The 13436-nt window shown below is 42.0% G+C and overlaps 1 protein-coding gene across 4 annotated transcripts in view; it reads left to right on the forward strand.

Moving 5' to 3' along the window:
* The window catches only part of LOC143901400 (cell adhesion molecule Dscam2), a 161177-nt gene that overhangs the window by 97081 nt on the left and 50660 nt on the right, over window positions 1–13436 (forward strand). For all 4 annotated transcript variants that reach the window (XM_077413688.1, XM_077413687.1, XM_077413690.1 and 1 more), the window contains one exon: window positions 11093–11418. In XM_077413688.1, the coding sequence (XP_077269814.1) occupies window positions 11093–11418 (326 nt within the window). The remainder of the gene's footprint in view (window positions 1–11092; window positions 11419–13436) is intronic.

Raw genomic sequence — 13436 nt, forward strand, 5'->3', positions numbered from 1 at the left:
AAGAGGTTTAATTCCTTCTCTTTACTGATTCACCTCGATACATTATACAATAAAAGCAAGCTTTTACCGTCGGTTTTACGTTAATTTTCAGTTAACAAGATAATTTAACACATGGCCAACCGAAAAGAATGTGTAACATCTAATTTAACGCGACTCACGAAAATCTTGCTTTGGAAAAAAAAAGATACCATTTGGCACCCGGGCGTACATTAATTAAGATCGCTGGAATTTCTCCAACGCGCTCTCGGTTCGGCCTTCAGTCCGGCTCTCAGGCCAAAAAGCTTCCAAACCAAAAAACCGTACTAAACTTTTTTCCGAAACGCATCGCGAGGATTGCCAGACTTACGAAGAACACTAAAAGTTAAATTTACGGTGAATTCTCATTAAGCAGACGAGGCGTGCGATCTCGTAACTAAAACGTACCGGAAGGTATTTAACTATCGACGATAAATGTCCGATCTCCGCCGAAAGTTTGTCGCCGAGATAGAGCGAGAGTCATATCGAGATAGTCGACGGCTCCTTTATGGCCACGATTCGCATCGCAGTGGAACAAGTCGAGGACAGGTCGGGCGGTCCCTGTTTAAACCGAGCGTTAAATTAGTTCGGCGGCCGAATAGTTCCCGGTGAGTTTAGCATCTTTGCCGCCTTCGTCGGCGAGGTGATCTCGTTTTCTCGAGGGCGTCTTTTTGCATCGATAGAGACAGAAGGAGATGGGAGGCGAGAGAGAAAACGAGGGAGAACTTTGGTACGCTGCGCACCGCGACGCCGAATCGACGCTTTTCTCGGGTTGGGGAGACACCAGCCAAAATCCAGTGTGCAATTCACATTGCGGTCCCGAACAGTCCGCCGCCGCCGCCGCCGCCGGGTACGCGAAACTTGCGCGATTCCCTTTTATTTACGACCCGGCTCCATGCGGAATATTCGGAAAAATTTCGTGAGCCAAGTAAGCGCGTCGTGAACAGACGACGAGCTTCTGCGGCATAAGTTCCGCGTGATGAACAATGTCCGGAGTCCCAAGCTTGATTTGAGAGAAAAACAGAATTTTTTAAGTTTTGCGATAACGTAAAAAAACAAGTATCTGTATAATACCTTAGAGGTAAAGAATCATATCTCCATTATTATAAATTTAGAGAAATTAAGGTTTAAAGTTTTAAATAGGGAAACGATATATTTTTTTTTAGATATTAAATAACAGTAGCAACTTGATTTATTAAGTTTTTAATAAAGTAATTTAACTGACACGTTTAATATTGTATAGTACAAGAGCCAATAACACGTTGTACCTGGTTTAAAAATTAGACATTATAAAAATTTTCGATACATTTTTTTAAACACCGTATCTTAGAATGCTTTCTCATTATATACAATTTAAGCTCCTGTTATACTGAAAAATGTATTAATTCTATTTTGACGAAAACTGGAGATACGATTTTTTACTTTTAAGGTACAGATATGTAACATGTTAAATAATATGCAACTAAAAAAGAGTAGAGAAAGTAATAGAAAATATAATTCTTGTCTCTCTTCTCTCTCTAAAAAAAAAAAGTGTATATGTGTTAAATATACAATTTCGTTAAAAATATTATACTTTAATTTAAATATCTGTACATTACATTTCAACGTGTTAGTTATCTCGCAATTCTATATAGGCAATCAAAAATAGTATATATAAAAATGGTGTCATGACACAAATAAGAGATGTATCGATAAATTTTATATATATATGCGTAGTAAATTTATAATGCAATTTTGTTCATCGGAGCCCGATACGGTTATATAGCTGCAAAATTTATTTTAACGTTTACAATTTTACGATGAATTCTAGAAAAATTGTTGCTTTGACATCAAAAATCAAACATCCAATTAATTTCGGTTGAGAGCACTCGGCAATTAGTATTACAATTGCAGTACAAAGAAAAACTAGGACATCGGTAATTCTAGCTTAAAGGTGCGAATTCATGGGACGCTCGTTTCAGAGCGTATCGCGAGATCACGTGATTACGATCTGACGCCAGCCTCAAGCAAAGAAAGCTGGATTTTCTCAGCTTTAAACGTCAAAGCCAAAGCGGCGCGAAGACGCCGAAATTTTGACGCTGTTTTTCTTTTCATGAATTTCAATTGACGCCGGCGTCAATTGTGGTCATGCGACCGTCTTGCCGCTGAAAATGAGCGTCGAGCGTCAGCATGAAAAGGCACCTTTAAACTCATTGTTACTAAACTGTAAATTTTTGTTTGTGTACTTCTGCAATGTATTCTTTTGATTATTTGAGTATCATGTAACATGTTTTAACGTATGTAGCAAATTTTGAACTTATTCTTATATGATAAGTCTAAATTGGATTAAATAATATCTAACCAAGTACACGAATGAATGATTATCTAATTTAATTAGACTTAACTTGATCGAAATCTTTAACAAAATTCAATGTGAAATTCAATGTGATTTAGTTAATTTAAAACACTGTAGCTTAAAAACATAATCGTGGCATCTTGTAGCGATGAAAGTTATAGGCAATGTTGCGCGCAACATTTTTTTCGCAAACTTGTTTCGCATTCAAATGCCTGAAAAACATCTTTCTGAAGTTTTAATTAAATTTTTCCCCTTAAGTCCGCATATAATCCAACCGAGTTAAGCGCCATTGAGAGAAATCTTCATTACGTTCTACAGTATAAGGACGTTTCTTAAACGCTTCTAATACCTTCCCTTTTTACAACTCGTCATCGCGGCATTGCCGCGTTTTATAAACACAGCATGGACGGGGTATCGTTTCGTTTCGGCGTCCGTCTGTCTGCTTGTCTGTCCGTCTGTCGGCGCGAATTCCGCCGAGTCGCGATTTCCTAACTTCCGACTAATTAAACTTTCGTCGCTCGATATTAAATTCTGCCGATGTTGCTCTCGAAACGCGATGAATCGTGAGCGCCGTCTTTGCATCGCTCGCCTCCTGCTTCTTCTCTCGCTCCACTTTCTTCTCCCCTCGCGCCCCACGTTTCTCTCTGTGGAAACGCATTTGAAAATTTACCCTCGCTTTGCTCTCCCGCGTCTTCCGTTTTTCCCCCCCGAGTCACCCTCGAACTCGCGGAAATCCGCGGAATAACTTAGGAGGATGGGCTTTTATTGGACCTCCGCGGCTTCGGTCAATGGCGGCAGGGTCGGCGAGGCGAAGCGAAAGGGATAAAGCGACCGGGGGTGAGAGAAAGAAGAGCGTACCCAGCGGAGGATGTCGCCTTATTGGCGGCGGGGGGATGGCGCAAGAAACACGGCGGAGAAGCTAAGTGCAATCCACTGAGTCGCCGATGCAGCGCTGCGTTGTGTGCAGCAACGTCGGCAAGAAACAATGCAGCGGCGCGCCGTCACAGCACCGTACCCTTATCGAGCCATCGTCAAGTCATGCACCCCGATATCTCTGGTAGATTTCTCCACGTTGGCGCATACCGAGCGGTAGTCTCCAACGGCGCGGTTATAAGGAATCCCGCGCGACATGCTGCCGTCCACGTCGCAATAAAGTTCTCTCATTAAATCGTGAGGGAATCTCGAATTTCATTATATTGTCCGCAGTTGAAATTCCTGCTTTTCATATATATTAGTCGACGTTTTTAATCTTTTTACAAAAAAGTTCGATTAAACGTTCAATTATAAATGTATACCGTATACTGCGTGGGAAAGAGTTTCTGGTGGTGCGAGACTATTTGTTCGGAATTAAGGGGAAATATCAACGATTACATCTGGCGTACGCTGCCATGCGCCTGTCGCTCATTTAAGCGCATTGGCGAGATTGCGGCGGAGAATTTGGCGGCGGGAAAGAGAGACAGGAAAGAGAGAGAGAGAGAGAGAGAGAGAGAGAGAGAGAGAGCGAAGCTCTCGCGAGCTTACGTGCTTCTGCCTTTTCTTCTCGTATTTACCTTCGCGTACTTATTACACACGCGCGTGCGACGACGACGTCGTCGTAAAGCCGGCATAATTCAATGCAAACAGCGAGAGGCAGAAACGCTCGAAAATACAACGCTCGTGTGCGACGCTGAAAAGGCGAAAGTACACGCGCGAGCAAACTCCATAAACGGCGACAATTATTTTCGCAAACAACACAACGGGCGCGGACTTTGCGCGCGAGTAGAAATAAAGGATGTAATTCTGGGAACGCCATGTTAAATTCGGCGAGTATTTCACTTTTACACGTGAGGGCGGATTGACGTTTCTCTACGTCTCTATTTAACTCTATGATTCAGCTCATTTTCTTTTGTTTTATTTTCTTTCGACTGCGGACGCCGAAACATCGCGTTTACTCCGATCGTCCGTTCACTCAGCCGTTTTTTTTTTTACTAATCCGCGGCTGTCGTGCAATACACCCCGATAATTTTCCCGCTCAATCCTGTTAACGGCGGGTTGGGGACTCCCTTTCCCAGAATTACCGCGGATAAAGTATTCCGTATTAACGAAACAAGTTTCGAACGGCGCACGTTAAATTATATCGGTTTTTTTTAGTGTAACGCGCCCTTCTCGTCGCGTCGTATCGCGCGCCGTACATACAATGGCGCCGCGGGGCCGAAGTCATAATTAAGTTTCTCTTTTTGCGTTCAGGGCAAGTTACTCGTTCCCGCTCTTTCGCGTAATATACGTCTGGAAATGAATTATCGGGCCATCCGGGGCGACCGGGGCGCAATTTAATGCAAAGACAACGCTATCACGCTGTTTCGCGGCCAACCAATTGCGGCGTAAAGATAATAATTTAATCGAGTAAGTAACGAGCGGTATTATTTCGCTCGTCGCGAGTCGACGATTAATATTATACTCATTCGCTTTTACGCGGAAAATCTGCCAGGCTGTCGTTCGAGAGAGGAATCCGAAACACTCTCCGATAAATTATCAGCTTTGACATTGACTTCGGTAAAATAATTTATGTGCGACGCGATTTATGTAATACGCGTAATGTATGGCTTTGTCAGCGTTCGGTCTTGTAAATTTTCAGCGGAATGACATTTTTCGCGACTATAAATTGTTAATGGAATGGTGATTTCACTGCAATTATGCGTTAAAATATGCAAGTATAGTATAGTGATGAAAAAAAAATAAACGTTATCAAACCGACGATTCGGAAGGTTCGACACGCTCGCAAATATTATTTTTGAGCTTGAAATTTCAATATTTGAAATATTTTATGAAATTCACAAAAATTATTTCGAACAATTCAGTATAAAAATCTTTGATATAAAGAGAGAGAGAGATCGCAGCGAGAATATTAATTAAATTTAAACTTAATAAGCGCTTAATAGTTTCGCTTTTATTCGTAAAGAGAAGTTAATAATGCGAGACGCAAGTAGCCTTTCCGTATAGAAACCTAACCAAATTTTGTAGAATACTCGGGTTCAAATTCGGTGGTTGAAAAGCGACTTCGGTCGCGCAGTCCCGGCTAACTCATCGTGAGTGGCTCTTATTCCGGAGATATAAATCGCCGTTATTATCTCGAGCAATATCGCGACGGCGACGCGCATACGTGCGTCTCCGGGCGCAAATTGCACGCGGCGGGTATCGCGTCGTGACTCGTGACCTGAATTCCGAAGCAATCAGTGGATGACATTAAATTATATATGCGTACCATGGACTGCGGAGCGACCGGGACTTTGGTGGCGTAATATGCTTGCCGATAATGCATGCGCGATTAATTCCGCGAGTGTCCCTTATCTGCATAAATGATTAAACTTGCCTTAAGCCAAAATTACTTCAAAGATATGAAATGTCCATCTCGCGTCACTTTGGCCCTTTCGAAATTCGCAAGCGTCGCCTGAGGCCATTTTGTATTAACTAAACTTAAATTTCCAACTGTACGATCTTTGTATCGTTCCCACCGCCACGGTTAATTAACAGAAAAATCCCCGTGTTTCCTACCCGAGATTAATTGCTAAAATCGCCTCGAATAAATTTACGGTCTAAATTAAGAGTATAAATCAAACTCGCACGATTTCTACCCTCAAGGTGATGGGGAAGAGAGAACCGCCGTCGCTTAACACACGATACTTACCACGAAATAAAATTGGCGAGGGAGAACGCGTAAAACGACCGTGGCAGGAAAGACGCCGCACGGTGCGGCAAGTATGTTCCATAATGCGCGATAAGGGACCTCGCACGGTTAATTAGCGCCAACTTTATTACGACCGGGGTCGTTTGTTCGAGGCAAATACACGAGCGCGAATTGGAGGGAGGAGGACTGCCAACGCCATTTGAATTTCGCTTTGACGACGATACACACGCGCCGGGTGTATATTTAATAGAGTCTTAATTGGAGTCACCGGCTCGAGAGCTTTAATTGGACATCGCGTGCGACGAGACAGAGCGAGAGAGAAGGGGGGAAGAGAGAGAGAGAGAGAGAGAGAGAGAGAGAGAGAGAGAGAGAGAGAGAGAGAGAGAGAATATATGGGATATACTAACCGTTCTGTGGTTTCTGCGTGCTCTCTCTCTCTCTCTCTCTCTCTCTCTCTCTCTCTCTTTCTCTTATATATTATTGCTCTTTCTTCCCCTCTTCCTCTTCCGTCTCTCTTCCTGCTTTTTCATCTACCAATCGAAGAGCAGGTCGCACCTTTCCTCTCTCGAGAAATGTGGCTTTACGTTACGTAATTAATAAAACGCCAACCCAAAGATTTTCAAACACTTGTTTTATGTGATGCTATGGGTGATTAATTCGCGAAATAAAATCCCTGGAGCGATTTATTTAGGTACTCCACACGGAAAAAGGTATTTACCGTATGAGATCATGCAAGGCGGACCATGAAACGCGCTGCGCCCTGCCACTACGCTGGGCCGTGTCCCCCACTCTTTTCCGTCGTGCGCCCATGTCAAAACACGCTGCCGCGCAGCAACGTCTTTCCTCGTACTAAGCACGATATTTTTCCGTGCATCGCACCGGCTTTCGTACTTTGCGCAGCGCTGCAAGATACGACGTGCTACGTTGGCAACGCGAAAGCCGGTGCAATGCACGGAAAAATACCGTGCTTAGTACGAGGAAAGACGTTGCATGGGCGCACGACGGAAAAAAGTGGGGGACACGGCCCAGCGTAGTGGCAGGGCGCAGCGCGTTTCATGGTCCGCCTTGCATGATCTTATACGGTGAATACCTTTTTCCGTGCAGATTTATCTGGTTTTATGAATTTATTTCCTGATCTTGTTCTAAAATTTGCTTGTTTAGAAAAATTTGCATAAAGTGTTGCATTGTTTTTGGATATCACTCTCGAGTGATGAATAGCATACTTACTTCGTGGTTTTATATACTTCGTGGTTCACTATTTTATACAAAAGAACCGTTTATTATCAAGCATTTTCGACATTTCTGCAGTTTGAAAAATTTTTTGTTTCGATTATTAATTAAATTTATACACAAACGGCTTCTATCGTTGAGTTTTTGTCTTAATTACGAAAATCTGCGTCGTTTATTAATTTTAGTATACAATTATATTCTATAATGTATGTTATTCTTTATTTTTTATTAACGTTTCTATTTGACTGTCAAACTAAAAAAAAAAATATTTTATGGGTAAAACGCTAAGTGATTTCGCGTTGTATCGTTAAAATTATGCGTGACTCGGCGATATTTCCCTTCGACATTTACACGTCGTGAGTGTATGACGTCATTAATCGACATCTGTTGATGAACTCCAGTAATGGAGAATGTGGGATAAAATCCGCTTTTAAAATTGCTGAATCATGTCGCAGCGGCATTCTTTTTGCCCTGCATTAACGAGAGTGCTGACGTTTGAAGTGTAAGGCGCGCATTGCACAGCATATAATAAAAACTTCTCGACACGTTGACGTTTGCACCAGCCGATATGGCGTTTCGCTGTCATGTATGCCGAAAAACGAAAGCTTTTCGAGCTTTCCGTCATGCTGAGGAATCGCGTATTAAACATTTCCAGCGCGATCACGATCGGTCGAATTCGTTTTCGAAGAAAAAAGCGTATATGCGGGAAGAAATGCGGAATGCGTTAATTGCAAAAATTATTAATTTTTTACCTTTCTACGTTTTTCAGAAGTATTTGCGTGTCACAATTGCGTAATGTGTAACAAGATTTACCGTGTACTGCAAAAATATATTAAGGCAAGGAAAATACTCTCTCCGCGCGCATTCGTTCCTGGCATTGCCGAGGATTTGTCAGTGAACTTTCATCGCCGGACGCGTGCAGCAAAATGCAGTTGTGACACTTGCAACAGCGCACCTCGAGGCCATATTTTTTTGTTTGCACGAGCGACAACGACGACGACGACGACTACGATGCCGGCGACAGCGACGACGACGTTGACGTCAAGGGGCGTAAGTCGGGATGTAAATGGCGTAAAAACTTTTCGACGTGCATATGCACGAGACGACGACGGTGCACCGAACGAGGATATGAACAAGGGTGTGGTGGCGTTGTGCAGGAATATGGCAACTAGAATTGCACAGTGCTATAGAGAGAACAGAGGAGGCAGGAGAGAAAGAGAGAGAGAGAGAGAGAGAGAGAAAGCGTCATGCGAGAGAAGGGGACGTTGGATCGGAGAGGGTGTGTGCTGTGTGCACCAAAGAGGAGACGAGAGGGAGCGACGGAGAGAAAGAGAGACAGGGGGATACAAGATCGAGCGAGACAAGTCGCGGGGGCGGGAGCGAGAACGAGATAGAGGTACTGCGACGATCAATACGCCATCAGCTTAAATTACAATAATAACGCCGGCCAGACAAAAGCGCCATTATAAAATAGTGCGGCCGTAAAAGGCCGCGGCGTCGCGCTGTCCGAGACTGGTCCAGGGACAAACACCCCTCTGTCTCGAGGAGAAGGAAGGGTGGAAGAGAAACGCTTAATCGTTGCTAAAAGGAGAAATAAAACGCTCGTTGTTTGACGGGGCAGTACCGCTTACCAACCCTCTCCGTGTTCTCGTCGGAACGCCGAAGAAATTGGACGCTCGTTTCGCCGTCGTCGTCGTCGTCATTGCCGGCTCTTCCGTTCGGGACGTCGGTAAATTTAACCCCTTCGCGGCCGGACAGAATTGCCTCCGACGTTTTCATCGACGTGACGGAGCTCGGTTTATCGATTCTATTAGCCGCGATAAAACTGCGCGTCCTGAAATTTACACGCGGATTTCACTGAATACGACGCGCGCATGCTGCTGCTGCCGCATGCTACTACGTGAAATGGAAGGGATTTACATTCATTCCCCGAATCGTCTCCCTTTCTCTGCATTTTCGAGGGAGTGCGGTGGATTTCGGAATGTCGACGGCTTTGTCTATTAAACCGCTCTCGCAATCATTGACATATAGCTGAGGAGAACGATGACATTTTTCACGCGCCAATTTATTTTTAATTTCTTGTCGGCGCTTTTTAATTACAAAAATTCTACATACGAAATGAATTTTTTAAAATTTTAATTTTGCGATATAAATAAGAGAGCGCGTAACTTAGGAAGATGGAATACCGGTTAAAAATTCCCAGAGCATCAAAACAGCATTAAAATGGCGAAATTAATGGCGGCAAAAAGTATCGGATTTGAAACTTTCCGCGAAGTTTCGCTTCGGGAAAAGTGCGGGACAATGTTCCGCGATTTTTACGTTATGTACATTAAAAAGTTAACGCAGGATCTCTGTCTGCTCAGCCAACTCCGCGGAGAGATTTCTTTCTTAACGACTTCCCGGGGAGGCCACGTATATCGTAAAATATCCCGCGGAGAATCGTCCGGACCGAAATCAGCGGGAGGAGCGCGTTTTCAGAGCGCCTTAAATTTCCGATCCCGTTATTCTCGTTTAAGGTAACGGAACGCGGTGTAAACGCGCCGTGTCCGAGTATGCTTGTTGACTAATAATTTATTAATGCTTACGCAACAATGCGTGCGCACCCGCAATAATTTGCATACGTTGAATTTCGTTAGGCAAATACACGCGCCGGTTAACATGCATTAATAATGCGCACGGCCGATAATCGGATATTTCTGAAATTTCGCTGCATTATTAATACAACCGCGTGCGCATACGTCCGAATTGGTTTATCGCGCGTGCGTATGTCATTCATTTAAATATATTTGAATATCGAAAAAAAAAAACGTGCATGCTCTCCACTTTACGTTACGAAAGCTTCGCAGTCACGAGCAGCTGCGCGATTGATATTGCGTAATTTCGACGTTATTGTACCGTGAACATGGAAATATAGTCAGCTCGAATTAATTTACAAACTCGCAAATGAAGATAAAATGTTATCGATTTTTCTCTCAGGTATCGCACAAAATCTCGCGATTCTCGAATATTTTCGCGCTATTATAATAGACAACAATGGAAAGTCCTAATTACATAGAAAATTAGTTTTGAGCACCGCCGAAACTACGTCGGTCTCGCTCATCAGCGTCGTAAATTAGCATGTTATTACAGAGTATAAATGTATATTAATGAATCAAGTCAAAAGCATACGTAAGCTGAGGGCTCTTCGAAAGAAGGCCTTATCTTTTTTATCCTTATTAAATCCTTGTGTAAGTTAAATGTACCAATTGCCGGGACACTTAAGACCTATATGTCTATATAGACACCTTTATCATTTTAGTTTTTAAATAAGTATAACGTGAATTAAAATCAATGATAAAAATATAATACAAGAAAAATATTTTTATCTTTGATTCTTTGACTTTAATTCGCGTTATAACTTATTTAAGGACTAAAAATGATAAAAATGTTCAGAAATAGATATCACTGAGAGAAATAAGTGATCGGACAATTGTTCGAAAATTAACAAACGGGTAATCCGATAACTTTCAATCGAAATTATAGAAAGCCGATTAAGGCCAAAATAACGTCCGATCAATGATATCCAGATATTATTGATAATTGGATATCATTAATCGGACATTATTTTAGCCTTGATCGGCTTTTTATAACTTCGATTGAAAGTTATCGGATTACCCGTTTGTTATTTATCGAACGATTTGTCCGATCATTTAAACCTGGATTTTTTTTCTTAGTGTACGTGTCCAGGCATTGGTACATACCTTATACGCGATACGCGATACAATTCGAGACAAGTGAGAACCTCGAGTCTTAATCGCATTATGAAAGTGAAACTTTTCTGACTTGCGGTTTCTCGCCTTCTGTTTCAGAGCACCGCAACTCGTCGCCGCCGCGATTCAACGAGCGGGTGAATCCCGGGCCGATCCGCACCGGCGAGACGATCGTGCTGTCGTGCATCTCGCAGGGTAACCCGCCGCCGACGTACCTCTGGTTCCGCGAGTCCGTGTCGGGCACGACGATGGTCTTCAACTCGGAGAGGATACACGCGCGCGCCGGCGTCCTGGTATTGCAGCCGGCCCGGGTCGAGGACGCCGGCAGATATGTCTGCCACGCGAACAATACCGCCGGTTCCGAGCGAGTCGAGCTGGAAGTCACCATCATAAGCAGCCTCTCCATCCATCTGGCGCCTCAACAGGTTCATTATTTGATCCTTTCTGCCTCTTTTTCTATCTCTCGGAACGGAACGACGACGCTTCCATGCGAACGACCCAGTTTACGTACCCACTCGCGTGCGTCTTAACGTCTTTTCCATCTCGTTTTCTCTTCCCCTTTCCGTCGATGATAGAAATATCGATTGCTCGAGTTTCGTAGTTTCTATCCAAATCCAGACTTGACGACGTAATTGATAATTAATTAATAATTTTAATATAAGGATTTTAAGTTTTAAATTTTTGGCTAGAACTGTCAGAAAAATCACACAATTTCATAATGTATTATTGCATTAGAATTCCATATGAAAAATTTAAACTTACAAACAGATAATACGCTACTTGTTATAGAATTTTTTAATTTATTGAATTATTTTTAATTAATTAATTTTTTATGTGCTTTTTTCCTTTTGTCTTGTATAAATATTAAATTATTTTATTTATTTTAATAATATTTTTATACTTAATTATTTAATATTTGTTAAAAAGTATACTAAATAATTAATAATTATATTACTAATACTTAATAATTTAATTTCTTTCTTTGTTTTTCTTATATATATATATATATATATATATATATATATATATATAAGTATATAAAAATATTTAAAAAATAATATGTATATATATATATACATATGTATATTTTTCTGGAACGTGACAGTTTTCTAGACTTTTTATTTGAAAAAACATTTTTTGAGTCATAAATAATATTATACCCAAATAATATGAAAAATTTAGCTTAAGCTTTAGCTTTATGGAATATTGAAAATATCTTAAAACTGCAAAATTGTAAAACATTGAGCAAGCTTAAAACGGATTTTACGCGGGGTGTAAAGAGCCATGGAAAAGCGAGGAAAACTTTTGGCACGATTTAATATCATGGGACGAAACATAAAGATTGGCTGATTTAACAGCGAAAATATTGCTTGATATTGCTTCATAGGAACATGTGGCGGGGCAGAGTTTCTAAACGAATATGCAGCTTTCACTCCGTCTCACTTTATACAATAATTATATAATTATACAACAATTACGGAACAAAATACAAATTGTAGTTTATATTAACAGGCATGCAAATTAATTCTCGTCTCTTTGGAAGCGTGAAATGGTACGCAAACACTCGCAACGGGGCGCCCGTTTGAGCTCCGCTTTCCCAAATAATGTTCGAATCTAAGTTTCAATTGTTATAGCGCGCACCTTTGTTCAGCGTAATCGCCATAGAATGGCATAGAATATAGCCAGCTATTTCAATTCGAGCAAAGTTAAACCCAAGTTCATCCTGTTACTCCGAACGAGATAGTGGACTTTGGACAATCTCCGGATAATTGGGTCGAACATCAACGTTACATCACAGTTCCTCCATCCATCTTGCGCCAGTGTCGGTTTACATGCATTTCCTCTCTCCTGAGTTTCACAAACAAATGTAAACTTTCTTCTTCTTCTTTCTCTTTCTCTTTCTCTCTTTCTCTTTGTTACTATATATTACGCGGTCGCCTCAGGCTGCCTCGGGCAAAGATCGCTTCACGTCATCGTAACACCTACCTCGAGCATTTATGCGATCTGGTTTTGCAATAACTATTTATCATCTCGATCGTTGCAATAATTTGAAATGGACTTCTATTCTGGAATGAATCACGCTAGACTGCGAAGCGGATAAGAGCGAGGAGAATTATCGTCATACATTTTCGGAGCTCATGAATAAAATCCATTTCATCCCGGCCTGAAGCCTTAAACCCGGCGAAGTAATTTCATCGATCTCTTCGGAATCGATGCAAAATCCGTTCGCTACCTCTTTCCATTTAAGATCTCTTCCATCGGGGGATGGTAAATAAATAACGATCATTATTCTCCGGCTGTCATCGCGCGTGACGATCTGCGCGCGGGTTCCCCCCCCCCCACCCCCCATTGAGCGGATTAAGAATCTTGGGGCGACATTTCTCGGGTCGATATCGACGATAATCTTTTCCGTTCACGTAGCGCTCGATCTCCCTTATTCGAC

Source organism: Temnothorax americanus, unplaced genomic scaffold (assembly GCF_048541705.1).
Source record: "Temnothorax americanus isolate GAGA-0224 unplaced genomic scaffold, ASM4854170v1 Scaffold33, whole genome shotgun sequence".
Lineage (NCBI taxonomy): Eukaryota > Metazoa > Arthropoda > Insecta > Hymenoptera > Formicidae > Temnothorax > Temnothorax americanus.